The sequence below is a fragment of the Aythya fuligula genome, chromosome 28 (genome assembly GCF_009819795.1).
Source record: "Aythya fuligula isolate bAytFul2 chromosome 28, bAytFul2.pri, whole genome shotgun sequence".
NCBI lineage: Eukaryota > Metazoa > Chordata > Aves > Anseriformes > Anatidae > Aythya > Aythya fuligula.
The window spans coordinates 2,407,578-2,435,241 of NC_045586.1; the positions used below are offsets into that span (position 1 = coordinate 2,407,578).

General features: G+C 68.0%; 2 protein-coding genes across 6 annotated transcripts; both read right to left on the reverse strand.

Annotated features, from left to right (window-relative positions):
* Positions 1-1,759: 1,759 nt before the first annotated feature.
* Positions 1,760-22,049, reverse strand: ARHGEF2 (Rho/Rac guanine nucleotide exchange factor 2). 5 transcript variants are annotated; one of them, XM_032204666.1, is made up of 23 exons: positions 22,030-22,049; positions 21,184-21,298; positions 9,896-10,046; positions 9,132-9,199; positions 8,977-9,040; positions 8,573-8,702; positions 8,380-8,489; positions 8,148-8,294; positions 7,380-7,630; positions 7,147-7,272; positions 6,753-6,870; positions 6,396-6,653; positions 5,809-5,885; positions 5,520-5,689; positions 5,212-5,279; positions 4,560-4,751; positions 4,333-4,428; positions 4,164-4,231; positions 4,026-4,067; positions 3,867-3,917; positions 3,281-3,733; positions 2,136-2,325; positions 1,760-1,882 (listed from the first exon to the last, which is right to left on the reverse strand). In XM_032204666.1, the coding sequence occupies exons 2-23, from the start codon at positions 21,199-21,201 to the stop codon at positions 1,797-1,799; spliced, it is 2,934 nt and encodes a 977-aa protein (XP_032060557.1). In that variant the 5' UTR covers positions 21,202-21,298; positions 22,030-22,049; the 3' UTR covers positions 1,760-1,796. The 5 variants fall into 5 exon arrangements, with proteins under 5 accessions (XP_032060557.1, XP_032060559.1, XP_032060558.1 ...); XM_032204668.1 differs by lacking the exons at positions 21,184-21,298; positions 22,030-22,049 and adding an exon at positions 18,536-18,549; XM_032204667.1 differs by lacking the exons at positions 21,184-21,298; positions 22,030-22,049 and adding an exon at positions 15,027-15,048.
* LOC116499572 (A-kinase anchor protein 13-like) lies at positions 22,026-27,597 on the reverse strand. The gene is made up of 5 exons (XM_032204323.1): positions 27,560-27,597; positions 23,048-23,381; positions 22,677-22,842; positions 22,158-22,263; positions 22,026-22,069 (listed from the first exon to the last, which is right to left on the reverse strand). The coding sequence occupies exons 2-5, from the start codon at positions 23,353-23,355 to the stop codon at positions 22,026-22,028; spliced, it is 624 nt and encodes a 207-aa protein (XP_032060214.1). The 5' UTR covers positions 23,356-23,381; positions 27,560-27,597.
* Between the last annotated feature and the right edge of the window lie 67 nt (positions 27,598-27,664).

Genomic DNA, 27,664 nt, shown 5'->3' on the forward strand with positions numbered 1-27,664 from the left:
GCCGGGCGGCTCTGCGGGAGGCCAGGGCCCCCACCCTGCCCACGTCGCCCCTCTCCACCGCCTCCAGCAGCTTCTGGTCCCGCTTGCTCCAGCACTGAGCCTGGGCGGGGGGGTGGGGGGACAGCTTTTGGGTTGGGGGGGACCCCCCCACCACGCTCCGACCCCAAGGGTTCGGCTGGGCCCGGCCCCAATTTTGGGGTACCCCCGCGTCCCCATCCCTTTGCGCAAAACCTTGAGGCTGACCCCGTATTTTTGGGGAGGGGGCGCAGGGCCCTGCCTCAGTTTCCCTTCTCGTTCCGCAGCAGCCACCCTGCACCCCCCCAAAAAAAAAGGATGGGGGGGACACCCTAGGGACACGGGGACACCACGGGGACCCCGGTGGCACCCGGGGAGCCAGGCGGTGGCGGGCGAGCGTGTCCCTGCCTGCCCCTGCCCGCCCGGTTTGCTGGGGTGCCGCCGTGCCAGGCGCTGTGGGTGGGCACTGGGACCAGCACCGGGACTGGGACCAGCACTGGGACCGGCACTGGGACCAGTTTGGCACCGAGCATTAAGATCCAGCCCCCAGGATGTTGCCATCGGGACCAGTTTTGGGGCCAAGATTTAGGATGTGACAGGGACCCGTAGTGGGGTGACCTCTCCGTGCGCCGCTGGCAGGGGACCCCTGAACCCCCCCCGCGCCCCATGGGAGCCCCCCCAGCTCCCCCAAGGCACCCCAGTAACGGGACCCCGACCCCCCCCACTTCCTGCTGGGCACCTGGGGGGGGGTCCCCAACCCCAGGACACCCCCGGTGTCCCCCAACTCACCGCCGCGGGCGAGCTGGAGCAGGAGAAGACGCGCTTCATGGGGGCTGCACCCCAAAACGGGGGGGGGGGGTCCCAAAACCGAGGCCGCCGTCCCGCAGCGAGGCCGGGAGGTGCTGGGTGCGGCGTGTGGGTGTACTGGGTGCACTGGGTGCACTGGGCGTGGTGTGGGTGCGTTGGGTGCGTTGGGTGCGCACCCTCCGGGCTCGGCCCCCGCCGCCTCCCCGCACCCATTTGGGTTTTATTTTGGGGTAGGGGGGCACCGCTGCTCCCCCCCCACCCATCCCAGAGCCCCCCCGCGCACAGCTTGGCTCCAAACGGGTTTTTTATTTTATTCTTTTTTTTAATTATTTTCATTTTTTCTATTTTTTTTCCTTTTTTTTTCGTTTTTCAGTTACACCGAGGGAGGAGGACCGACGGCAGCCGCTTCTGGCGTTGGGTGCGGGGCTCCCCCCCCCCCCAAACACCGACCCCAAACCTGGAGTTTTGGGGCAGGGGGGGGGCTCAGGCTCGCCCCCCCACCCCCCCGGGGACGTCACCGCCGTCCCAGCACCACTCACAGTGGGGATGGATCCTGCCCTGCACTGGGATGCACTGGGACGTACTGGGACCCCCCCCCCCACTCCCCGACACGGGGTCAATTTGGGAATTGCCGGCCCTGCTTGGGGGGGGGGCACTGGGGGGCCAGTTTGCAGCCCCCAGCCCCATCCCTGCCCCCCCCCCGAGCTGCCTCCTCCCACCCCAGTAAGACAAAATAAATAAATTAATCACAGAGGGGGGGGGGGAGAAATATCAGCCCCAAAACACTGCCCCCCCCCCCACTAGCTTGTAGGATGGAGAGGGGGGGGGGCGACCCCAAACCCCGTTGACCCATAAGGCTCCTGTAGGATGAGCAGCTCCCCAAAGGGGGGGGGGGCTGCTCCAGGAAGGATTTTTTTTTTTTTTTTTTTGGGGGGGGGGGCAGGGGGTGCTGGGGGGGGGCATGGGGCCGGTCCCTAACTGTCCGAGGAGCCCCCGTCGCCCTCCTTCAGCTCCTGGCTGCTCTCCACCTCCTCGGGAATGTCTTGCATCCTCAGGAAATCTGGGGGGGGGGCAGGGGGGGCACACCATCAGCACCCCCCCACCATCAGCACCCCCCCACCATCAGCACCCCCCCACCACCATCACCCCCCAACCCCTCTCATTATGGGACCCCGGAGCCGAACGCCCACCCCGTGGGTCACCCACACCCCCCCCCCCAAAGTGAATTTCGCCCCCTCCCCACAGCTTTTTTTTTTTTTTTTTTTTTTTTTCTTTTTTTGGGGTGGGGGGGGGCAGGATTTAGGGGGACCCACCTCGGGGGCTGGCGGGGGGGGAGCGGCGGCTGCCCAAACCCTCGTCCTCCAGCAGCGCCTCCAGCGCGTCCTCGCCCTCCCGCAGCCGGGGGGGCTCTCCCCGGTAATCCAGCTCGTCCCGGGGGCACGTGGCGAAAGCGTGGTGGTGCTGGAAGGAGAGGCCGGGGGGGCTGCTGCCGTGGCTCAGGTGCTGCAGGGGATGTGTTTGTGGAGGGGGGGGGGGGACACACAGGGAGAGGGGGGTGTCAGCCGCAAGCCCCCGGACCCTCCCGGTGAGGTGAGGCTGGGCGCACGGGTGGCATGCGTGAGAAGCGACCCCCCCCCCAAAATGAACGGAGAAAGAGATATAAAATAAAGTAAAACAAAGTAAAATAAAATAAAATAAAATAAAAAATAAAAGAAATGAAATAATACATAAAATAGTAAAATAAAATAAAATGAAATGAAATAAGATAAAAAATAAAATAAATGAATTAAAATAAAATAAAATATAAAATAAATGAAATGAAATAAAATAAAATATAAAATAAAATAAAATAAAATAAAATAAAATAAAATAAAAAAAAATAAAAAAAAAATAAAATAATAAAAAAATAATAAAAAAGTCCCTTCCCTTACCTCCAGGGGGGTGCGGCTCAGACGGAGCGCACTGCCGGCACACCTGTGCCATGCGTGAGTGCCACCCCCCAAATAAATGAATAAGTAAGTAAATAAATAAAATAATAAGTAAATAAAAAATAAAACAATAAGAAAATAAATAAAATAATAAGTAAAATAATAAAATAATAAATAAATAAAATAATTAAATCCCATCCTGTACGAGCGGGGGGGGTGAAGCCGAGCTAGTGTGTCGCCGGCACACCTGTGCCATGCGTGAGCGCCACCCCCCGAATAAATGAATGAGTAAGTAAATAAATAAAATAATAAATAAAATAATAAATAAATAATAAATAAATAAAATAATAAATAAAATAATAAATAAATAAAATAATAAACTCCTATCCTGTACCAGTGGAGGGGGTGAAGCCGAGCTAGAGTGTGTTGCCGGCACACCCGTGCCATGCGCGAGCGCCACCCCCCCCCCAATAAATAAAATTAAATAAATATATATTTTTTTTAAAAAAAAAACAACAATAAAAACCTACCTGCGGGGGGGTGAAGCTGAGATACAGCGCGTCTCCCGCCGGCAAGCTCCTGCGCCGGGGGTCCGTTCCGCGGCGCCCCCGCGTGCCGCCGCCGCCCCCCTCCTGGCGCAGCACCGCCGCCAGCTGCCGCTGCGCCTCGTCCCGCTCGCGCTCCAGCCGCGCCCGCTCCTGCTCGCTGCCCCGCAGCCGCCCCTCCAGCCCCGCCGCCTCCTGCGCCCGCTCGTGGCACAGCTGCCGGCAGCGGGCCAGCTCCTCCTGCAGCAGGGCGTGCTGCCGTTGCAGCAGAGCCAGCTCCGAGCTGGGTCTCTCGCCCGGCCGCCCCGCTTCGCTCGGTGCCGCCGCCGGTGCCACCGGTGCCGCCGGTGCCGGTGCCACCACCGGTGCCTTCTCGCGCCGCTCGGCGCCCTCCTGCAGCCGCAGCTCCAGCAGCGTGTCCTGCTGGGTCACCACCGCCTGCGGGAAAGTTGATTGTTTGTTTTTTTTTTTTTTTATTTTGGGGGGGTGGAGGGGGTCAGGCGGATGGTCCCCCCCGTGCCACCCCCGTGCGCCCTTGTTCCCCGTGCGCCCCCGTGCCCCGTGCGCCCACCTGGAGGCCGTGCAGCAGGGTGTAGAGGTTCATGAGCCGCTGGTTCACCTCCTGCGGGCAGAGGGAGCGCTCAGCCAACGTGGGAGGGGGCGTTTGGGGGGGGGGGGAAACTGAGGCACGCTCGCATTGTGGGGTCTCCCCCCCCCCTCCCCGTCTTACCTCCTGGGGTGCCCGCTGCAGGAGCTGGTTGCCGTTCCCGTCCTGCGGGGAGGAGCAGAGCGGTCACCACGGGGTGGTCCCGGCATGGGGAGACCCCCCCCTCCCCTCCCAAAATGTGCCCCCCCCCCCAGCACTCACCCGCTGCCCTGCGTCCGAGTCCGCCCTGCAGAACTCCGGGGCGCCGTTGAAGCTGCCGGCGTCACCGTCTGCGGGGACGGAGAGGGGTGAGGATGAACGGGGTGGGTGGGGGGGGTCCCAGGGCTGGATCAGCCCCCCCCCAAACCCCAGGCTGCCCCCCCCCGCTTACTGCTGGCGCCGGGGCTGGGGCAGCTCTCGGCCTCGGCGAGGTGGTTCTGGTCCCGCTCGCGCCCGACACCCGCCAACATCTCCTTCAGGCTCTCCACTGCGGGGACACGCGCCGTGAGCACCCCTGGGGACCCCTCCCCGTGCCTCAGTTTCCCCAGACACCGAGGCTGCGAGCTCCCGGGGTGGGCTGCGGGGTTGGGGTGTCCCCCCCCCACCCCCAAAAAGCACCTTCGCGGATGGCGTCCTGCAGCAGGCGCTCCCCCCGCGAGCCCTCGCCGGAGTCGGAGCGGAAAAGGGTGCGCGGGGCCAGGGTGGGCGAGGGCTCCTCGCAGCCCCCCGTCAGCGCCAGCATGTCGGCGAACAGCCCGACCTTCTCCTCCAGCAGCGCCGCGATCTTACGGTCGTGCTGCAGGATGCGGTCTGCGGGGCAAAGGGGAAGGGGTGAGGGGGGGGGCACGGGGATGGGGATGGGGAGATGGGGACACCGGGACATGGAGACAGGGACATGGGGACATGGGGAGATGGGGAGATGGGTATGGGGATATAGGGATGGGGAGATGGGGACATGGGGATACGGGGACACCGGGACACCAGGATGGTGACATGGGGATGGGGAGATGGGGACGGGGAGATTGGGGACATGGGAATATGGGGATGGGGAGATGGGGATGGGGACGTGGGGATGGGGAGATGGGGACCTCAGAACATGGGGACATGAGGATGGGGACACAGGGATGTGGGGACATAGGGATGGGGATATAAGGATGTGGGGACACCAGGACATGGGGACACGGGGACACAGATTTGGGGATCTGGGGACATGGGGACACGGGGGTGGGGATCTGGGGACATGGGGACACGCCACCCCCACCGCCCCCACCTTTCAGCTTGCGCAGGGACGCCTCGATCTCGGTCTCAATCAGCGGGAAGTCCTGGCGGCTGGGGCAGCTGCAAGGGTGATGGGGGGGGGGGGTCAGAGGGTCAGAGCACCCCCCCCAAACCCACCGCACCCCCCCCATAACCCACCGCACCCCCCCCAACCCACCCCCAGGATCCTCCTCCTGCCGCAGCCCCCAGCACAATCACCCCATCCCGGCCCCGCCGCGCACCCCACGGCCGTGGAGACCCCCGCGGGGACCCCCCCACCCCCTGGAAGTGTCGGGGCCGGGGGGGGGGGGGGTCACTCACAGGCTGACGGCCTGCTGGATGAGCTTCATCCAGTTGTTGCGGTCGTCGCGGGAGGCGGCGTGCACCTCGTACATCTCGGGCGGCGCGGCGCTGATCAGGAACATGCCCTTCTCCTGGTTGGCGATGTCGCGCACGATCAGGTTTTGCAGCGAGATGACGGCCGGCTTGTCCTGGGGGGGGACACGGGGGGGTGTCAGGGCACGCTGTCGCCGTCCCGTGGGGTGCCAGCGGTGCTGCTGCAGGCAGGGAGCGGGGTTTAGGGGGTGTAAAGGGGGCTGCCGAGGCTCACCAGCATGGGGAAGGTGTACTTCTGGTCCTTCTCTTGCAGGAAGATGAGGACGTCGGTCATCAGCAGCACCAGGATGTCTGCGAGGAGGGAGCAGGGAGGGTGAGGGGTGCCCCCCCAACCCCCCCCGGGCACTGTTACAGCCAGGGTTGGCTTCCAGCATCCTGGCACCCTGCTCCCCAGGACCCCCGACCCCTTGCTCCCCAGCATCCCCTGCCCCTGGTACCCCATTCCCTGACCCCCAGCACCCCATCCCCTGCTCCCCAGCACCCCCATCCCTCGGCACCCTGCTCCCCCAACACCCCTACCCCCTGGTACCCCATCCCCTGGCACCCCACGTCCCCCAACATCTCCATCCCCTTGTACCCTGCCCCCCCATCCCATCCCATCCCATCCCATCCCATCCCATCCCACCCCATCCCCATCCCATCCCCACCCCATCCCCATCCCCATCCCACCCTGCTCCCCCACACCCCCAACCCCTAACCCCACACCTCCCCAACCACCCCCACCCCCTCCACATCCCCCCCACACCCCCCCCCCAGCCCCCCCACACCCCCCAGCCCCCCCACTCTCCCCCCCCAGCCCACCTTTGAAGCGCCCGGCCGCCGTTTTCCAGAGCATGCACCCGCTGTGCACCAGCTTGCGCCGCAGGAGCTCGTCCCTGCCGAAGAGGCCGGCGCGGCTCTCCCACTGCAGCGGCGCCTTGGAGCGCCCGTCCACGCGCCGGTAAACGTCCCAGAGCCGGGCGTTCATCTCGCAGGCGTGCACCTCCTCGTTGACCCCCGAAATCAGCTCCTTCACCAGCGTCAGCGCCCGCGACAGGTCCGCCGAGTCGCCCTCGTTGTCTGGGGGTGCGCGCGGGAAGGGGGCGAGGGGGGAAGGTTGGAGACCCCTCTCCCCGTTGCGGGAATGAGGAGATCCCCGCCGTGCCCCCCCCCGGTTACCTTTGGAGTTTTTTAGGATGCGCTCGATGAGCACCGGGTACTTGGTGATCCGCTGCGTCACCAGCAGGATGCACTCGGGCACGCCGTGGCGCCGGAGCAGCGGGGACCGTGCCATCCTCTGGGGGGGGGGGGGGAGAAAGGCAAAGGGGGGGGCACGCCATGAGCTGCATGCAGCCCCCCCAAGGGCTCACCGCCACGGTGCAGGCACCGGAGAGGGAGGGAAACTGAGGCACGGAGGTGGTGGGGGGATGCTGACCGGCTCCCCTCCCCGTCCCCATCACCTCTCCGTGGGCACGGAGCCCAGAACTAGCAGGGGGGGTCCCCAAAACCCTGCCCCCAGCGCCCCGGGGGGGGATCCCTGTGCCTTGGCAGCCGCGTGGGGACGTGCCCTCACCCGGACGAAGTGCTGGAAGCGCTTGTCGCGGGCGAGCAGGTCCTTGTACTCCTTCACCGCCTTGGTGTGCCTGCTGCAGAACTCCGAGTAGGCTTTCTTCAGCTGCTCCGCGCTGCTGCCCGAGAACTGGGGAGGGAGGGCGCACGGGGAGGGAACCTCAGCGGGCTGAGCCCCCCCTCCTGGCACCGGCACAGCACCACTTGGCCCAGGGGGACCCCTCCACATCGCCCAACCTGGCCCACGAGGATGTCCCCCAGGCGGTTGATGACGAAGTTCTTGTTGCTGTCCTGGGCCAGCGAGTCGCGGCGGCGCTCCAGGAGCTGGGCCAGGAAGCGCTCGTGGATCTGGCTGAGCTCGTCCACGCAGGGGAAGATTTTCTGCACCGTGCCCGGGTCCAGCTGCAGCTCCTCCAGCATGGCCCTGCGGAACACGCTGCCCATGATCTTCAGCGTGCGCACGTGGTGGATCTCCGTCTGGATCAGCTCTGCCGGGGGGTGGCGGGGGGAGAGGTGAGAAGAGGGCAGAGCCGCGGCGTCCCGGTGCCCCCCCCGGTGCCCCCCGCTCTGCCCCCATCACCGCAGCCTTGTCCCTGCGTCCCCAGCCTGTCCCCGTGTCCCCAGCCTTGTCCCTGCGTCCCCATCTCTGCGCCCCCCTTCCCACGCCTCTGCCACCCAGCTGGGTCCCCTGCCGTGCCCCCGCCGCCCCCAATTTCTGCACCAAACCCTCCTGGCCCTTTCCCTGGCCCTGTCCCCTCATCCCTGCACCTCTGCCCTGTCCCTGTCCCTCACCCTGCCCCTGTGTCCCCCCCCCAGCTCTGTGTCCCCATCCCCACATCCCCAACCCGTCCCCGTGTCCCCATCCCCGTGCCACCCCGCAGCCCGCACCCCCTGCTCTATCCCCACCTCTCCCACTTCTACCCACCCACGGGGGTCCCGGACTCTGGAACCCCCTTCCCCACCCCCAAAAGCCCCGTTTTGTCCCCGTGCCCTGTCCCCTCTCACCGTAGATGACGTCCTGGCGCTTCATCACATCCATCTTGTGCTGCTGCAGGAAGCTGTTGTCCACGGCCAGGCTCCACGAGTCCGCCTCGAAATCCTTCTCGTCCGTCTCAAAATCGCTCAGCAGCTGGTTGAGGATCACGTCGGGGCCTGCCAGGACCGGGGGGGGGCATTATTTGGGTGTCACCGGGGGGGTCCCGTGTCCTTTTTTTTCCCCTCTTGGGGGGGTCCCCACCTTCGTCGATGAGCGACTCGACGGAGAGCGTGCGGTTGCGCATGTTGAGGGAGTCGGTGGACTGGGACAGGATGCGCCGAATCCCCAGGGGAGACTCATCGTTCAGCGTCCTGGGGGGGGACACAGGAAGGAGGTGACACCCCCGGGGATGCCCCCCTGACCCCCCCAGGCCCCCCCTTTTCGCCCTGCTTACCCCGCGATGTTGGTGGTGGAGACGCTTTTGGAGAGGGAGAGCGAGGGGCGGCCGCGGCGGGGGCCCAGCAGCGTCTGGCGGAAGCTCTCCGAGGGGTAGATGGCAGAATTGGGGCGCTCCCGGATGGCGGCTTGGGGGGGGGACACAGGGTTTCAGCACCACCCCCCACCCCCAAGCTGCCCCCACACACCCCACCCCCGCCACCCCGGGGACACCCCCGTATCGGGTCCCCCCGCGTGTCCCCACGCCCCCATTGCGCCCTTGGGGGGGGGTGTCCCCAGGGCTGGGAGCGGGATCCTCATCGGGGGTGGCCCGGAGCTGGCGGGGAGGGGCTGTCCCCGCGTGTCCCCCCCCCCTCCCTCAAACCCCCCGCCCCCAGGACACGTCACGTCCCCCCCACTCACTCTTGTTGCGCAGCGAGACCGACTGCAGCGCCGAGCTGTTCTTCAGCAGCGCCGCTTTCTGTTGCTGCAGGGGGGGGCAGCAGAGGCGTCAGTGGTGTCCCCCATCCGTGTGTGTCCCCCCCCCCCAAGTGGGTGCCCCCCCGGCGGGTGCTCACCTTCTGCTTGACCTTGGTGCAGTTGGGCAGCGTGTCCTTGCAGCGGTTGTGGATGGTGACGTTGCAAGCTGCAGGACGGGGCGAGATGGAGGGAAAAGATTTGGGGGGGGGTGGGGGGGGCACCCTCCTTGCTCCCCTGATCCCCCCCCCTCTCCCCCCCAAGGCTATGGGGACCCCTCCCCGGTCTTGAGAGCGATGGGCGCAGCTGCAGCGGGGGCCCGGGGATCCTCTCGGCCCCCCGCCAGCTGCTGCTGGGCAGAGGTGGCTGCAGCGAGGAACCGCAGCTGCTGGCAGCAGCTGAGCCCCCGCAGCACCCCCGAGCCACAGCCTGCAGCACCCAGCAGGGTGAGGCACCCCGGGGTGCCGAGGAGTCCCCCCGCACCCCCCCGGAAAGGAAAGGGAACGGTTTGGGTATGCCCAGGAGTGGGATTTTCTCGCCAGGGCTGGCACCCGTTGCCTCTCCGCACCCCGTGCCCGCACCCCGGGGCACCGTGGGGCTGCAATTGGGGTCTGCGGGGGCTCTGCCTGCCCCGGGGAGGACCCCCCCACGCCCCCACACCACGATGGAGCAGCCCCAAAATAGCCACCGAGCCGGCAGCCCGCCCCGTCCTGCGGCACAGAGTGGGCGGCAGCGACCGCGGGGCGCGCAGCCCAACCCGCAGCTCCCAGTACGAGCCCCGACAGCCGGACTGGGGGCAACTGGGCGAGTCTCACACCCACACCCGAACCCCGCAACCCCAAGCGGGCACACCCGGGGCACTCACTGGGGCAGATGAGAGCCTCCTTGGCCGTGATGCTCTTGTTGCAGGCGAAGCACATGGTCATCCCCGAGACGGTGATGGTGGTGAAGAGGTGGCCGTTGGTGTAGCGCGCGTCCTTCTCCTTGCCCTCCTTCATCTTCTCCTTCTCCTTGCTCTGCCCGGGGAGACGCGGCGGGCGCGTGACGGCGGGGCTGCGGCACGGCGGGCGCCCGGCACCCCCCGGCGCAGCAGCAGCAGCAGCAGCCCCCCGCTCCCTGGGGCCGCTTCTGCTGGCGGTGGCCAGGGTTGGGGACACGCGCGGGACCCCGTTTTCCCCCGTCGCCCCCCGTCCCGGGGGGTCCCCCATCGCCGGGCGCTGCCGCAGCCCCGGCGGGGAGCAGGCGGGTGCCGAAAAGCCACCCCGCTCGCTCGGCTCTCCCGTGCTTCCCATCATCCGATAACCATGACAACCGGGAGGCTGCGGGAGAAATCCCCCCCCCCCCCCCGCCCCAGCACACGTCGTCCCGTTCCCCCCCACCCCCCCCCCGGCACCGCAGTTGCCAGCCCCAATGGGGATGAGCGGCGGGGGCCGCGGCGGGCGGGGGGCTGCTCCCCTTGCGCCCACGGGGTCGTGGAGCATCGCCGGGAGCCGTGGTGGCGCTGGGCAGCCCTGCACGTCCTCACCCGTTAGCCAAAGTGTGTGTTTTTCACCATTTAGCCCCAAAATAGGGTTTCGGGGGCCACTTGTGCCCCTCCTGCTCTGAGGGGTGGGGGTCCTGCCCGGGGGACCCCCGGTGCCACCGTGGCCGCCCGCGGCTTGCTGCGGTTTTGGCCTCTCGAAAAAGGGAAGGGAGCTGCGGCTTCCTGAGCAGCTGCTGCAGGCTGCCCCGGCCCCAAAAGTGTGGGGGGCCGCAGGGTGCCCCCCACAACACCCCCACTTTGTTCCCCCCCCCCCCCCAGTTAGAAGGCGCTGCCCCCCAGCAGCCGGGCCGTGCCGGCACAGAGCCGGCTTTGTGCGCGCCCAGCCCCGGCCGTGCCTGGCACCGGGGTGCCCGCGAAGCGCGCCCTGGCCGAGCTGACCCCCCAAAATCTGTGTGTGGGGGGGGGCAGCAGATTTGTGATGCCGAGCTGGCACCGAGGGGGTGATGGGGGGGTGAGAAGCAAGGGGTCTGCACCCCGTTGACACCCCCTCCCCGCATCCAGCGCAGCCGTCCCGATGGAGAGGTGCCGGCGGCGGTCGCGGCGCACACACAGGAGGCTCCCTAGGACTTGGGGGGGGGGTCCAAGAGGCAAAGACCCCTCCCCAGGGACAAGGGAGGCTGAGCAAGACGGGAGGGAGGCGAGGAGGACCGGAGGCACGGGCAGAACATCCCCATCCCCTCCCCGGGGACCGTTAGAGGATGCTGGGGGGGGTCCCGTGTGGCACGGGGTGGGGGGGCCGTGGTTAGTCCGGAGGCAGCAAGGGAGCCCGGGGGGGGGCTTCGGCGCTCACCCGCTCCCCGCGGAGGGGTCTCTCCGGGTCCCTTTCCTCCGGGAAGGGGGCGCAGGAGCAGCAGCACATCCCGGCCCCGCAGCCCCCGTGGCCACAACATCTGCCCCGCGCTCTGTGCCGCGATTGTTCCCGTTGTGTTGGTTTTTTTTTTGTTGTTTGTTTGGCTTTTCACTTTTTTTTTTATCCTTTTTTTTTTTTTTCTTTCTTCCTCCTTCTTTAAAGCGAAGGCCGCTCGGCGCAGAGCCGGGGGGGGGGGAGGAAAAGGCCCCGCAGTTCCTGCGTCCCGGCCCCAAGCGCAGGAAACAAAACAGCCGGGAGACAAAGGAGGGAGGCGATTCCTCTTCCTGCCGCCGCCGGCCCCGTGCCCTTACCCCAGCGTGACGCCGGGGGCTGCCCCCCAGCACCGGCCCCGGCTGCGCCCCCGGCCCCACAGCCGGATCCCGGGACCCCCGTGGGCAGCGGGGTCGTGGCGTGACCCCACAGGGTCCACGTGGCCGGGGCCAAGCCCTAAAACCATCCTCAACCCGTCGTTCCCGGATGCCCTGGTGATATTTTGGGGGTGGATCGCTGTTTTTTTTGCTGTTTTTGTTTTGTTTTTTTGTTGTTTTTCTTTATGCCAACGGCGCTGGGGTGAAAAAGGGGAGGTTTGGGGGGCAGCGGCCCCAAACCCGCAGCGGGGCAGGGGGTGCGCCTGGTGCTGGCAGCCCCGTGCGGGATGAACGGAGCCTTTGTGCAGGGCACTGCAGGGGAACACAGAGGGTCCCTGTCCCCATCCCCGGCCCTGTCCCCGTCCCGGGGGGGGGGCTGGCACGGTGGGGACAGGGACAGCAAGAGGCATCCGGCCGGGGGCTCCTTTTGGGGTGCTCATTTTGGGGCTGGGGGGCTGCCCAAACGGGATGCCCCGCTGTAGGAGCAGGGTCCCCACCCAGGGGATGTCGGAGGGGGCCGGATGTGAGCTATAAATAACCGGGGAGGGGACGGGGATGGGGACAAGAAGCCACCACCCGCCACCGCCCCCGGGCTGAGCATCACGGGCGCATCCCCCAGCTGAATTTCGGGTGCCCCCAAACGCCCCCAGCTCCCTTCTGCCTGCCCCCAAACCCAGTGGGCAGCCGAAATCCCGGACACCGAGGGTGCATTTGGGACGGGCACAGCACCAAAACCCCAGCGGGACGGGACGGGGCGGGGGGGGGGGGGGTGACAACCCCCCAAAACAGGCAGGGAGGAGCCGGGCGTTGGAACAAAGGGGACGCGCTCGGACGCCTCCGGGCCTGAATTTCGGAGGGTCCCCGGCCACCAAAAACCCCACAGAGCTGGCGGGTGGGAAGTCGCTGTGCCAGGAGGAGAGCTTTGGGTTTTTTTTTTTTAGGGCAGTGCCGGCGGTGCAACGCCCACGGGGGGGTGTTATTTATGCTGGCACGGAGCGGGGCTCGGCCCAAGATAGCTCCAAGATAGCTCGCTGCTCTTCCTGCGCGCCCGCGGCTGCCTCCGTAGCTTGGTAACTCCAACCAGACCGGGGGAGGCTTCAGCGCGCTGACAACCCCAGCTGCCTCCGCCCCTGCCTTTTTTGCCCCAAATATGCCAAAAAAAAAATATATAAAAAAAAAATTCCCCCCCCATCCAGCCATGCGGAGCAGCCCCCGGCCACGTTTCGCGGCTCGGCGCAGCTTCTCCTCCTCCTCCTCCTCCTCCTCTTCCTCCTCATCATCATCATCATCACCAGGGGATGGGTGCCGAGAGCCACGCGGGGCCCCCACCCTGAGGACGCGCGTTTGGGGAGCACCGACCTGCCCTAAAATGAAGGGGGACGAGGGAGGGGGGGTCCCCAGCTGCAGCCCCCCCTCCCCAAACCATCCCACGGAGAAGTCCCCGAAAGTCGCCTTCCCGGGGCAGGACGGGACAAAACAGAAGGAGGGGGCTCCGGCTGCCAGGACGGCTCCGACCCCCCCAAATGTGGCTGGGGTCCACATCGGCTGCGTCCCGGGGGGGGGTTAGGGGGGCTTCCCCCCCCCTGCATGCCAAACAAAGCCCTCTCCTTCCCGGCTCCGCAACAAAAGATGCCTCCGAGCCACACGGGGCCCAAACGGCTCCGACACCCCCGGCTCCACAGAGGGAGGGGTCCCAAGCCCCCCCCCCCAAACCCAGCCATGCGCACAAAAGCCCCGTTATAGCCCCAGATTTGCCCCCCCCCTCAGAGCGCAGCCGTCTCAGGTTTCCTGGCTGGGAGCGAAGCCGCGGGGTTTTATTTTGGGGAGGGGGCTCGGACCTGGTGCCGGACCCCCCCCCCCGCTCCCTTTTGGGGACTCAGGGGGCATGGCGGGGGGGGGGGGGCTGCCCGGCTGGGAGTCACCCCAAAAGTAGGGGTCCTGCCACCTGGGGGGGGGGGGCTGGGGTCCCCTCAGGGCTGCGCATCCCACCCAAATCGGAGGGGGGGCCCTTGGGTGGGTGCTGCCCCCCTCCAAGCCCCCCCAAACCCTCGGGAGGGCCCCCCCCCGTTGCTGGGGGGGTGACAGCTGCCGGCAGCAGCCCGCGAGCAGCGCCCAGCCGGGGCCGGTGGCTCCTCTCCAAGCGCCTGGGATCCGTCACGGGGGGGGGTGTGTGTGTGTATATGGGGGGGGGGCTTTAGGGAAAGGGGGGGGGGTCACCGGAGGCCCTGGGTGGGGCGAGGCGGGCTTTGAAGAAACTGCTTTCAAACAGAAACCGTCCCGTCCCCCCCCCCCCCCCCCCCGTGGCTGCGTGCGCAGGAACCCAACAACCACTTCCCCCCGGCACCGGACCCTGGAGAACGCCTTTTTTTTTTTTGGGGGGGTGGGGGATGAAACCCCCGGGGATGAGCCCCCCAGGGATGAGCCCTCCTGGAGCTGAGCCCCCCCCTCCTTTCATTGCCGGGACCCCCCCGGGGGTGAACAAAAAGACGCGGCCAAACTCACCCGGTGCCCTCCCCGTCCCCGCCACGCGCCCTGGGGAGCTCCCCAAAAAAACGCTCCCCCCCCCCCCCCCCAATATTTGCATGGGGGTAAACTGAGGCACGGGAGGTGGGGGGGGGGGGAGAGCGGAGCCTCTCACGCTCGCTTGGCCCCCCCCCAGCCACACAAAGCCCTGCCAAGCCCAGGCACCAGCTGCCCCCCTCCGGCCCCCCCCCAGCCACCGTTTCGCCACGCCAGCGATTGCCAAATGCGCTCCGGAGCCCTGCTGTCCCTGTGTGTCCCCCCCCCAGCGGCCGGGGAAGCGTTCCCTGGGGGGGGGGGGGGGCCGGCGCCTCGTGCCTCAGTTTCCCCCCCCCCCCCCCGGGAACCTTTCTCTCTCCCCCCGCGCCCCCCCCCCCCCCCGCCGGGCTTTGTCTCCGCCGCGGCGCGGACAATGCGGCCGGGGACCGGAGCTTTCCACGCTGCCAAAACGGCGCCCCCGAGGTTTTGGGGGTCGGGGGGGGGCAATTGGAGTTGCCCCCCCACCCCCGTGTCGGTGTAGTCAGGGGGGGGGTCTCATTGTTCCTCCTGCCCACGCCGCGCACCGGGGCAGGATTTGGGTGCTCCGCGCGCATCCCAACCCCACGCGGGACACGGGGACACAAAGCCCTCCCCCTCTTTAAAAATCCCCCCCCCCCAAAACCACCACCACCAAGGGAACCGCACCCCGGAGCCCCCCCCCCAGCCCCCGACTCACCCGGGCAGGCTCCTGGGCTCCCCCCTCGCAAAGCAGCGGCGCTCGAAACTTCCCCCCCCCCCCTCACCACGCGCGCAGCTGGGCGGGGAAGGGCAGAGCCAACCTCCGCGAGCCCCCAAAGAGGGAGGGGGCGGGCGGGGGGTGGGGGGGGGACACGACACCGACCACGAGCTGAGAACCCAAATCCCACCCCCGCCCCTTTCCCCAAACCCCTTCCGGACCCCCCCATCCCTAAAAAAAACCCCAAACCTTGGCCGCGCTCTACCTTGCTCCGCTCGCTCCTCGCCCGGGCCAGCGCCTCGATGCGGGACATGGCCGGGACCCTCCCGGTTCCCCCCCCCCTTGGACCCCCCCCCGGTGGCCTCCGGCCTCCACCGGGCTCCTCCCTCCCGGGGGGCGGCCCCGCCGCGGGGAGGGCCCCTCCGGTGCCTCCGGTGCCGGCCTCGTGCAGCCCCCGGGGTCTTTGTTAAGAGCCGGGGGTCCCCCCAGGGCGCACGCACGGGGATAAGGGGTGGTGGCGGTGCCAAGCGGAGTCACTCCGGAGTCACTCCGGAGCGGTGCCCCGGGGTTTGGCCGGGCTCGGCTCTCGTGCCTCAGTTTCCCCTGCCCAGCTCTGGCTCTCTGAGCGGGCCCTTGGGCAGTCCCACAGCTCCGGGGGCTGCGGCCGGTGCGTCCCGCACCCTCGCTGGGTGACACCTGAGCCTCCGGCCCAGCCTCGGAGCCCAAATTGGACAGAAAAAGCCCATGGGGGCACCGAGCACACCGTTTTGGGGCAGTTTTATGGGGATCCAAGCATCAGATCCAATGGTCCTTGTGGGTCTGTTCCGACTCGGGTACTCAGCGACGAAGCCCCCGGTGCCCCCGGTTCCAGCCAGGCTCGCCGCGCTCTCCCCGACGGAGAAATGCCCCAAAAGCCGGGGGCGCAGCTCCCACCCCTTCACTCCTGGGGCACACATCTCATCCCCCCCCCAGTTTTTGGCAGGATCTGGGTCCCACCAAGCACCGCTGGCACACAGGGCAGGGATGCACAGCGGTGCCAAGAGCTCAGGAAGTCCAGCTGGGGACGCATTTTGGGGAAATTCTGCTTTTTCCCCTTAAAACACCGACTTCAGAAAGGGCCCCAGCGGGAGAAGCTGACCCAACGCAGCTCTGGGGTGCTGCCGAGCCTGGAGGCAGGGGGGGCACGGGGCTCGTTTGGGGCTTTTCTGGAGCCCCCCGACCCCAGCTCGCTGCCAGGACCTCGCCACCCGCCAGGGACACTTTATCCCCGTGGAAATCGTTCCCCCCCCTCGGAGGGGCGACGCAGGCGCAGAGCTCCCGGTGGCCCCGGCCTGGTTGATCATTAACTCGGGCCGGGATCTGTGCAGCTCCCCGGGGATTTGTGCAGCTCCCCCCCAGGATTTGCACAGCTCTGCCCCAGAGATAACGCGGCCGCGTTTCCCGGGGCGAAGGAGGCATGGGGATGGGAGGCACCGGGATGGGAGGCACCGGGATGGGGGGCACGGGGATGGCTCCGAGGTGCAGACAACCCTGGGGTCTGGTGCCACGCTCCCCATGGGGCCAGAAAAAGCCCGGCTGTGCCAGGCACCGTGGCCCCAAGGGATTAAATTGGGCGAGCGGCGGCACTTTCCACCGGGCACTGCTCGCTCCGGCCAGCCACTTCGTGCAGTTTTAGGTTAACTTCGTGCAGTTTTGGGTTCACTTCGTGCCCCTCCGCTTTCTGAAATCCTCCCGGAGGATTTTGGGGCGCTCAGCCCCCCGCTGTCCCCACGCAGCCCTGGGGGCTCACCACGGAGACAAGCGGCCCCTCGCCGGCGCGTCCCAGCCCGCGGCACTCGACGCTCACCAAGAGGAGCGGAGGCCGTGCCTCGAGCCACAAGGCAGCGCCAGCAGCTTTGGGCTTAATCAGTAACCAAAAAAATAAATAATAAAAAAAAAAAAACACAAAAAACAGGCGCTGGAGCCAGCCGGGGGGGTGCTGCCACCCCCACCGCATCCCATCGGAGCCCCGGGTGGGCGTCAGGGGCGAACGTTTGTGCTGGAGCCGCCGCGCGCTGCCCTCGCTCAGCTCCGGGGGAAAATGTTGGCAGCGAGGGAGCAAAGCAAAGCTTTGCTTTCCCCCACGGCGAGGCCATGTAAACAGGGGTTTCCTCCGCGGCACCAACAGAGGGGGATTGTTTCCCGAGGCCGAGGGGCCGCCTGGCCCCGTGCAACGGCCCCGCAGTGGGGGAAAAATTCCCTTGGGGCCGCTCCTGCTCCCAAATTCGGGTCCTGGGTCCTGGGGTGATGCCCCTGGGGAGGTGGAAACGGAGCCCAAACTTCAGCGCTCCCGGCCGGCGAGCGACGGCCTCTCTCTTAATTAACCTCTCTGGTAATTAACCGCTCCGTCCTTCAGCGCTTTGGCGAGGCAGCTGCAGACGTTGCCCCCCCTCGGGTGGGCTCGCTCCCGGCGGCCTCCTGCTGCCGAGGCCGGGCTTGGATGAAATCTCCCGGCCAGGGAGCAGCACGAAACCCGTGCCAGGCGGCGGCGACGCCACCCGAGCCTCGTGCCACCAGAAAGCACCCGGGTTTGGGGAGGCCGTGGGCCTCCCTTAACCCCCAGCCCAGTTCCGAATTTCTCATTTCCTCCTCCTGTGGCCCCAGCCTCCTTCTGCTTCCCCCCCCCCCTGCACCAGGGCAGCGTCGGGGCGGCGTTCGGCGTTCGTGGTGGCGTTTGCTGGCAAATTCCCCCAAATCTCAGCCCGCTTTCGCCCCGTTCTGGCAGCACGGAGCTGGCCTCCAGCCGGACCCCGCCTCAGCCCCGCGCCTCCCCTACGGAGCCCCAAAAACCGACGGAAGGAAACGGTGAAGGGGCGGCCGGCTACCCAGGGGAGCACCGGGTTTCCCCCCGCCGCCCCAACGGGGCAGGATGTGGCCGGTGGGGAGGCTCCAGTGGTGCATGGAGAGGGCTCAGCGCCCCCAAACCGCCCCCCTCCGCCCCGTCCCGGTGCGCTCGGGTCGGATCCGGGTGCTGGAAAGCCCCGCGGCGCCGCGAGCATCACGTGGGGGGAGAGGGCCCCGCGTGGCGAGGGGGAAGCGGCGGCCGAGAGGGACGGAGCCGTAAAGAAGCCGGGAAGGGGGGGAGATGGGGTGGCAGAGCGGGGACCCCCCCTCGGAACCAAGGGGTCCCCGGTGAGGCCGCCACCATCCCCTCGCCAAAACCACAGCCGGGCATCGCCGCAGCGGGGACGAAGCCCCCACGGCATCGCGGGCGCATGGGACTGCGCCAGACGGGGGCCACCCCTTGCCGTGCCCCCCAATAATCACCATGCCCCCCAACCATCACCGTGCCCCCCGACCATCACCGTGCCCCCCACACCATCACCGTGCCCCCCAAACCATCACCACGCCCCCCAAACCACCACCACCGGCCGGATCGTGCCCCATGGTGTCGGGGGCTTTCCAAGCGGGGTCCCCGCAGCCTCTCCAAGCCCCCCGCCCGGCCGTGCTCCCCCCTCGCCGTGCCTCACCCTCGCGGCGGGACGGCCGTACATGGCTGCAGCTCCGCGGGAAGAGGCAGAGCCAGGCCCGCGGGCAGCGGCGAGCCCGGCCCCGGCGCCTGATTATTTTTCCTTCCTGAAATAGCTCAGCGCCGTCCCTCCCCTCCGCCGCCTCGCCGCTCTCGACGGCCGCGGCCCGACCCGCGCCCGGCTTCGCCAAACCCCTCGCGGCCCCCTCCTAGACGACCCCTGGCTGCCTCACGGGGACCCCTCGGGGTCCCCTCTTTCGGATTTCCCCCCTAACGGTGCCACCGACCTCCTGCGCTCAGCCCCCTCCTCCTGTCCCCGCGGTGTCCCAAGGGACCCCCGTGTCCCCCTGTGGCCGCGGCTCCGTCACCGCCACCTGATTTTGTCCCCCCCCTCGGCCACCGGCACCCCCCAGGGGGACACCCCGCAGCGTCCTGTGCCACCAGCCCCAGCCCTGGAGGGGGGGGCTGGGACAAAGCCCCCTGTGTGTCCCTTTGTCCCCGTGGGGGCACACAGGAGGCGGAGGGGCTCTGCCCGCTCCCAAATGCAACCCTGATACCCGCGGTGTCCCCGCTGTCCCCCCGGGGGTGGCTCTGCCTCGCACCCCCGCTGCATCTCCATCACCCCGGGTCACTCGAGGGGCTGGTGGGGACGTGTCACCCCCCCAGGCATGGACATGTCACCATGTCACCCCCCCAAATAAAAGGGACGTGCCCCCAGAGGCATCGGGACCGGTGCCAAAGCGCCACCAAACCCCTTCCCTTTGCCGAGCCTCCCCTTCCCCTTCTGGGAAAGCCAGGACTTCCCATCCACCTGCTGGGAAAGTCCCCGAGGAGCAGGCTTGGGGGGGGGTCAGGGGGGGGTGAAAAGGCACCGGCAGCCCTTTTTTTTGGGGGGGGGATGCGGGGGGGTGGGAGCTCGGCCCCGCTCCTGGTGCAGCGCCTGATGCAATCCCTGCGCGAAGGGCTCCGGCCCTGTCCCCTCCCCGCTTTCACAACAAAACTCTTGCCAGGCCGGCACGAACGGCCACGGCTTCTTTTCTGCCCTCCCTGCCAAAAAAAAAAAAATAAAAAAAATAAAAAAAAAAATTACAAAAACCACCACCAACAAAAAAAATCCCAAACGCCCGTTTCAAGCCGTTCGTTCGCAGCGTCGCGGCCAGCGGCCGAGCGGGGTGGAACGGGGACGGCTGCGGGGTTTGGGGGGCACGGGGAGCCGAGGAGGGGGGGGATTTGGGGGGCTGCCAGCACGGGGATGGCCAGACCCTCTGTGATGTTCACAGCTGGCTGCTAATCCTCTGTCTGGGGAAGGCTGGGGGGGCCGGCAGGATTAATGGGCTCACGTCACGGCAAAGCCCCGCGCCGCTGGGGACCGGGTGGGGTTCGGCCCCAGAAGGGTTGGGGAGGAGACCAAAAAGCTGTCACCCCCCCAAGCTGCTGGGTGCGGCGCCGTACCTCAGTTTCCCCCGAGCTCCCATCCCCGGGGGCTGGGGACGCCTCTCCCAAAAAGCAGCTCCAGCAAAAGGGGCGCGGGGAGGCTCCTGCGTGCCCCCCCCCGGGGCGCCTCGACCACGGGGCTAGGATCCCGTCGCTGCTGCTACGGGTGGGAAGGGGGAAACTGAGGCACGGGAGGGAGGTCCCACAGGGGCCCTGCACCCTCCTGGTTTAATGTTGACGGACATTTACTGGAAAGCAGCTGGGAGAAAAGCGGCCCAGATGAATGAGTGGCTGCAGGAAACCGCTCGGATGCGGCGGAGGAGCCCGGGGGAGGGCGCGCGGGCGGAGAGCTCAGCGCGCAAACAAGCGCCCGCCGCCAGGAAAAGCCTCATTTCCTCGGCCGCTGCGTGGGCCCGGCCCCACCGCCCGCAGCGTGGCCCCGTCCCCACCCCACAGCACCCGGGGTGCCCGCAGAGCCACGGCCACGGGTCACCGAAGTGTCCCCGGCACAGCGGGACGAGGCGCAGCCGATGCCACCGGCACCCCCGGGCTGCTGCGAGGGGCGAGCGGCTTCGCACAGTGTCCCCCCCCCCCCCAGCACCCACGGGCACACCCACAGCCCTCCATGTCCCCGTCACCATCACGCCCGTCAGAATTGTGATGGTGCCAGCTGGTCCCTGGGGACATCGGGGGTGGCCGGGACGGGGGCGGTGGCGCAGGCACCGAAACCGCATCCCCGGTGCCCGGTACCTGCCCCGTTGGCGCGGCTCCATGAGCGCAGCCCCGCTCCTGTTTCACCTCCCACGGGGTTTTGGGGAAGGGGAAGTGTCCCAGATGCCCACCAAGAGCTTGGGGGGGGGGGTTCTGGGGGGGCAGAGCGAGCACCCCAGGACTCGCCCAGGCACCGCGCCGGGCGTACACGGAGCTTTTCCCCTCTCCGGACCCCAAAGACCCAGAAAGCAGCCGAGGATGACATCGAGCAGAAAGGGGAAACTGAGGCACAGCATCCCCAAAGGGCAGCCGCCAGCGTCGCGGCTGCAGAGCCCGGAGCGAGCCCCCGTCCCACCCCAACCCCCACGCAGCATTTTGGGGACCACCCCACACCCCACCACCGCCCCGCGGCCTCGAGCGCCCGGCTCGAGGGGTCCCGGCCACGGATGCTCCCCCCCGCCCCACCCCAACCCTTCCTCTCCCCTTCATCCCCTTCCCCCTTACCTTCGTCTTCCCCGTCATCCTCCTGATGAAGCTGAGGGTTCGGCCCAGGGGGCTCCCTTCCCGGCTCCCCGGCTCGCCCGAGGCCGCCAGCTGCCCGCAGCTCCCGGCACCGAAGCTGCAGGAGGAGCGGGATCAGGCGCACAAATCCCCCTCTGTCCCCGGGGCGTCCGCGGGCCAGGAAATAGGGAGGAGCGAGCCGAGGCGCCGCGGCCCCCCGGCTTCTCCGGGGTGGCTGCTCCGTCGCAGCTGGACCCGGCACAGAGCCCTTCTGTTCGCTCCCCGCCGAGCCGGCCCCGCACGGGGGGCACGCGGGGACCCCCGGGGTGATGGCACGGGTCGGTGCCTGCGTCCCCTCCTCGGCCACCCCATGGCATCGCCTGCCCCACGAGGTGCAAGACGGGGCAGCCCCACGGTTATGGGTGCGTCCCCGTGGTTGTGGGGTGCCCCCTCCGAAAAAAAGCAGGGGGAGGCTCAGCGCCCCCCCTGCTCCCCAGCTGACCTCTCCCCGTCCCTGTCCCCGTCCCTGTCCCCGTGTGGCTCCCCGCCAGACCCGTGCGCTGCCCTAATGAGGACGGGAATGGGCTGTGACAGGCGCTGGGGCCGCGGGGCCCCACGGGCACAAAGCGCCTCGAGGCCGGGTGGGGACAGCGCCGGGGGGGGGGGGGGGGGCACCGTCCCCTCCGTCCCAGCGGGGAGGATTCTGCTCCTGGTGCCCCCCATCACGTGTGCCAGGACCCCACCGGCAGGGTGCAGGATCGGCACCGCTTTGGGGGCACCCCAAAAAGGGGCCGGGTGCTGGGGACACCGCCCGCACCCCCCGCACCTCCCGTGCGCCCCCACACTCACCCGTTGGCCAGGCTCTGCTGGGAGGCGAAGGGGGAAATCTCTGCAAGAGACGGGGCCCGAATTAAAGGAGGGGCCGGGGTCCCGTCGCCCCAACGCCCCCACCCATCCCCGTGGGCGCTGGCACTCACCCACCGCGGGGGGGAAGCTGTCGATGACGCTGAGGGACGCGGATTTGGCGAGGGCGCAGCCGCCGCCGCTCCTGGCCCCGTAGACCTGCAGCCTCCGCGCGTCCTCCTGCCAGCAGGCACGGGGTTGGCATCACCGGGACCACCGGGACCACTGGGATCACTGGGATCACTGGGATCACTGGGATCACCGTCCCCAGTCCCTGGGTGCAGGGCGCTGGTTGCCCTTTGTGGGGCCAGCGGGGTCCCCGCGCACCGGGCAGTCCCTGGGCTCACGGTTTAATTTCTCCCTCCCCAAAATGAAGCTCCCCCCCCCCCCAAAAAATAACGCAGCCCAGCCCTGGGGTGATGGAGAAGGCACCCGGGGCAGGGGCTCTGCTGGGCCGTCTCCGTCCACCGAGGTTCTTGGGGTCCCCTGGCCTCGGCCCTGTGCTGCCACCATGGGGTGGCAGGAGGAGGAAGAAGAGGAGGAGGAAGAGGAGGAGGAAGAGGAGGAGGAGGAGGAAGAGCAGCATCTCCTACCTGCGCCCGCTGCAGATCGGCCTCGTCCTCCTCGTCCAGGGACAGCAGGGACTCGGTGCTGTGGATGAGGGGGGCTCTCCGGGGGTCCCAGCGGCGCCTCCCCAGCCCCTCCAGCTGCTCCGTGCTGGAGTCGATGTCGTCGGGGCTCAGCCCCTTGAGGCTCACGCTGTGGCGGGGAGGGGGGCACCCTGAGCTGCGGCACCCCGGGGTGGGGGGGCACCGGAGCAGGGCAGCCGTGGCATCGGTGCCCCGAGCCCCGTATCCGTGGGGAGAGCCTTGGGGTGCGCCGGGGGTGCTGCACGGAGGATCCTGAGCACCAGCGAGGGGGGCGCGGGGGCTGGTTTGGGGTCACGGGGTGGGGGCGCCGCTACCTGAGCTGGTCGTAGCCGGGGACCCCGCGCAGCTCCTTGCCCGGCTCCCAGCTGTGCCGTCGGAAGGGGTCCCGGCTGCGCATCGAGGTCCGCAGGGCACAGGCTCGCCGCAGCGGCACCCCCCGGAACCGGTCTTCATCCTCTTCATCTTCCTCCTCCTCCTCCTCCTCCTCCTCGCCCCAGCTGGTCTCGGATTTGGGGCTGGGCAAAGTGACGGGCTCCAGGGCCGACATGCAGCGGCGTTTCTGGCCCGGGACCCCGCAGAGGGCTCCCTCGCAGGGGCCCAGGAAGATTTCGGGGCCGTCCATGCCCCGCTCAGGGCCGGGGCCAGGTGCTGCGGGATGGAGGAGCGGAGGTGTCAGGGATGGATGCGGACAGCCCGGCCCCGTTGGGGGGCACGGGGCGAGTTTGGGGTGGTCCCAACTGAGCTCTGCAGACCCCATCAGACCCCTCCGACCCCACAAGCTCCAAGCAGACCGTGAAGCCGATGGTGGCCATAAAGAGGAGCCGCCCGTCCCAACCCCAAGCACCGTGCGGGGCCCCCGACCCCACAGAGCGATGGGGAGGGCTCCCGGCCCCCTCCAGCCCCCCTCGACCCCCCCAGCCCTGCACGAACACAGCCTGGGGGCTGCGCGGGTGCCCCTGGACGGCCCCCGGCTGTGTTTGCCCTGGCTCGCAGGAGCCGCCAGAACCACCCTCGCCTCGCCGCCGGTTACTCATTAAGCGCCCAGGAATTTGGCTGGGACAAGAGCAGCTCCTCTCCACCACGGCTCAGCTCGGGGAGGGGGGCTGACCCGTTGTCCCCCCCCCCAATACCAGCAGCCACTGCAGGATGCACCCCGTGCACCCTAAGGTGCTTTGCTGCGCCTCAGAACGCCCCCAGATTTCACCCCTGCGGGGCTCAGCGCATCCCCTGGGAGCTGTTTCCCCGTGGGGAGGGCGCTTGGGGGCTTTGCAGGTGTTTGGGGCTGGGGATTTGCCACCAGCACCCGGTCCCTGCGTTTGTTGGGGCCGATCCCAGGGCAGCAGCAGGATGGGACCCGCGGTGCCGTTAGGGTCACGGAGCCATCGGCACCCCCCGGGCTCCAAACCCTGCCAGCACCCCAAACCCAGAGCTCCAACCTGTGCCACCCACCCCCTGCCCAGGTCCCCAAAACCCCAACAGCAACGGGCACAGAGGCTCTGGGGGGGTCCCGGGCTGCACGGCCGCCCCCAACCCCGACTCACCCCGCTGCGCCCCGGCCCCGCAGGCAGCTCTGCCCAGGCCAGGCAGGGAAATGGGATGAGCTCAGGCGCTTTCCTGTTTTTCCATTCCCTGCCCCGTCAGCAGATAACAAAACTTCCCTCCGTTGTCTGCCCGTCACCTGCGCCGTGGGCTGCCCAGGACGGGACCCGACCGAGCGAGGGGCTTTGAGAAATGCAGAAGGATCAAGGAATAATTGAAGAACTGCTGCTGCCCGGCTCTGCTCCCGGCGCAGCCTCGTGGCAAGAACAGGCAGAGCCAGAGCACCCCCGAGCTGTGCCCTCAGCTGGCAATTAACATGGCAATTAGCAGAGGCTGAGCCTGGGATGGGGCGAGCGTCCCCAGCACCCGTGGCGAGGGCACGTCCCGAAAGGGACCTGGTGAGGCTGGCGCTGCTGCCACTGCTGCCACCCCTGAGCAGGGCTCGACCCAGAGGCCACCGGGTGATTTATGGCCTGGAGGGTTTTGTGAAGGTGTCGGTGCCCGGAAAAGCGCCCAGAAAGTCCCCAAACTTCTTGCTTTTGGGTAAAAAGCAGCCAGGGACCTCGCGGCGCGAGCCCAGCCTCCTGCACAGGGGCTGGCAGGAGCCTGGGGGAAACCTCGCGTCCCCCAAAGCGATGGAAAGGGGGGGGAAAACCCAACCCTGAGAGCAACCCTCGGGCATCAGCTGCCACCGCTTGCACCGCCGTGAACCCCACCAGCCCCACGTGCGCCCCGTCGGCACGGGGACCCCTTGGGCAGCCTCTCACCGGCACGGCACCGGCACTGCTCGGTGTGCCGGCGAGGGGTCAGCTCCTCCAGAGGTCCCCCTCTATCAGGGACGGGGGTTTCGGGGGGCTGCCCCCGCACCCAGCCCCTCGGCTCGGTGCTCCTCCGTGTTCCCTGGGTGCTGGGGACAATGCTTTTTCCCCGGACGCCCCGAGTGCCAGCAGGGCAGGAGGGAATCCTGCGCCACAGCGCACCCAGCCTGCGCCTCCAGGCATCTCCCCCAGCCCTTTGCACCCAGCCGGGGCCAGGTCGCAGTCACGGCTCGCGGGGGAGGAAGCAAGAAGCAAACTCGCTCCCAACGCCTGCTCCAGCCCCAAATCCCCTCCGTGAGGACGCCGAGGGGCTCGTCCTTGGCTTGGGAGCACGCAGCAGGTGAAGGAGCCGCGTGCCAGCACGTTTTGCTCTCCGGGAGGAGCTGCGTTCCCCGGCACCGGTGACCACCGACCACCAGCGCCTTGTCCCGGGGCACCCAAGGGACCCTCGTGCTGGCTGCAGGATGGGGAAACTGAGGACGGGCAGCAGGCTCCAAGGTCCCGACACCGAGCTTGGCATCGAACCCTCCTGGCACCACGGGGGGGGCTCTGGAAGTGGGGATCTGGGGGTCCCGTCCCCGTGCTCCCATGGGTGCAGCCGCGGCACGGGGAGAAGAGGAGGGGAAGGCACCAGCACGGGGCTGGGAGGACAAAGGGGACAGGTGCCACAGGGCCTAGGAGCGGGGTGGGGGTGACCCCCGTGTCACCCCCAGCTCCGGTTTTCCCCCCCGGGGCACCCCTCAGGGTGCTGGGGACGTACCTGTCGGCGGTGCCGTGGGGTGGCCCCATGGGACCCGGTGGTGGCGGTGGGCGATGCCGGGCGGGTACCAGCCCTGCTCCCAGCTCCCCACCCGGAGCTCCCCTCCCCTGTCCCTGCCTCTTTCGCACACTGAATAAACCAGGAACCACTTGGCAAATCAGCTCCTCGGGCCTGTTAACCCTTTGCCCTGCACCGCTGCCGATACTGCGCCGCCCGGCACCGGAGCACCCCAATTCCCAAGGGGCACCCCCCCCGAGTTCGGCTTCGCCTCCCGTTCCTCCCCTCTCTCCACCACCCGCCCTGGCTCGGTGAGGGTCTGCGGGTGCCCTCGGCACGGAGCTGCCCTCCGGCTCTGTCATTTTTCGGGGGTCAGGAGCAGCCTGGGGGGGCCCTCCGGGGGTCCGGGCTGCTCCTTTGGGGCTCCCAGGGTCCTTCCCGCAGGAGCTGGGGGCGCACGGGGCTGGGAGTTACCGCGGAGGGGTTGCACCACGGGCAGGAGCGGGGCAACCCCGAGGCAGAGCAGCGAGGATTGACGCCCCCTGCCTCAGTTTCCCCATCCTCCAAAGCCTTTTTCCCCCCTCCTGGGCACCGAGGACCACCCTGGGCACCGTGTGGCTCTCCGGCCCTACCCACGGTGCTGCCAGCTCCGGGCTGAGCTCGAGGCTCTGGGGTGCAGAGCGGGGCACCCATGGGTGCAAGAAGCAGGCGGGGGCGGCTCGTTTGTGGGGTGACTCAGGCCTGAGCCGCCGCGGCGCTGCCCACGCCACCCTCTGCTCCCCACCACCCCTGGTCCTTCACCAGCACCACCGGAGCCCAGGTGATGCCCCCTTGGGGCAAACCCTGCCCCGCCGGACCCAGGAGTGCTGGAATTCCCCCCAAAAACGGGGAACAAACTGCTCCTGCTCCAGAGGCACCCGTGAGCCACGGACACCCCCCCGGTGCGTTTAATCCCCCGTCTGCCAGAAGCAGCCCGGAGGCTCGGGAAGCTCTGCCCGCGCCGTCCTGGAGCTGCCGGGGCACGGAGCGCCAGCTCAGCAGGAAAAAAAAAACACAAAACAAACCAAAAAAGCCCCCCCTGCGCCTCGGGGTGCGGATGGGAGCGGGGAGGGCGCTCGGTTTCCACCCTCGGGTGGCACCCGGACCTTTGCGCCGCGCGCCGGGGAGCGGTGCCAGGAGGTGGCACGCACCTGGGGGCAGAAAGCGCGGCCGCTGGGCTCCTCCCGAGGCAGCTCCGGGTGCAAGCCCGGGGCTGTAGGGCAGGGACAGCCCCTGCCCAGATCCTTTGTGGGTTTTGGGGCGCACGGGAGCCCCGCGGCCGTTTGGGCTCCTCGTTTTCCGAGCCCAGCGCCACGCGGAGGCTCCGCAGGCCAGGGGGGACCCGGGGCACCAAAACCAGATCGCTGCCAAGATTTCCAGGGGTTTTCTGGATCTGGTTGGCAGGGTGTGGGGTGTCCTCACCCTAGAAGATGCCACGGGGCTGGAATTCGGCTCCAGCTCCGGAGCCCCGCGAGATGCCAGCACCGGGCACGCCTGAGAGCGGCGCTAGGAGGACGCAAGGCTCGGAGAGGGACGCTGGCGGAGATCCTACACGGCCACCAGCACCGTTTCCAGCAGCCTCCCAGTACAACCAGCCCCGTTCTGCCCTCAAAAACCCCAGAGCCGAGCTGCCGAGCCAGGCAGAGAGCGTCCCGCAGCAGGAGCAGCCTTACCTCTCGGCCTCAGGACGAAAACCCCGCTGCTGGGCACATCGCCGCGGGCTGCGCCAGCACAAAGCCCCCCCAAAACCCCTCCTCGCTGGCACCTTTCGTGGTTTT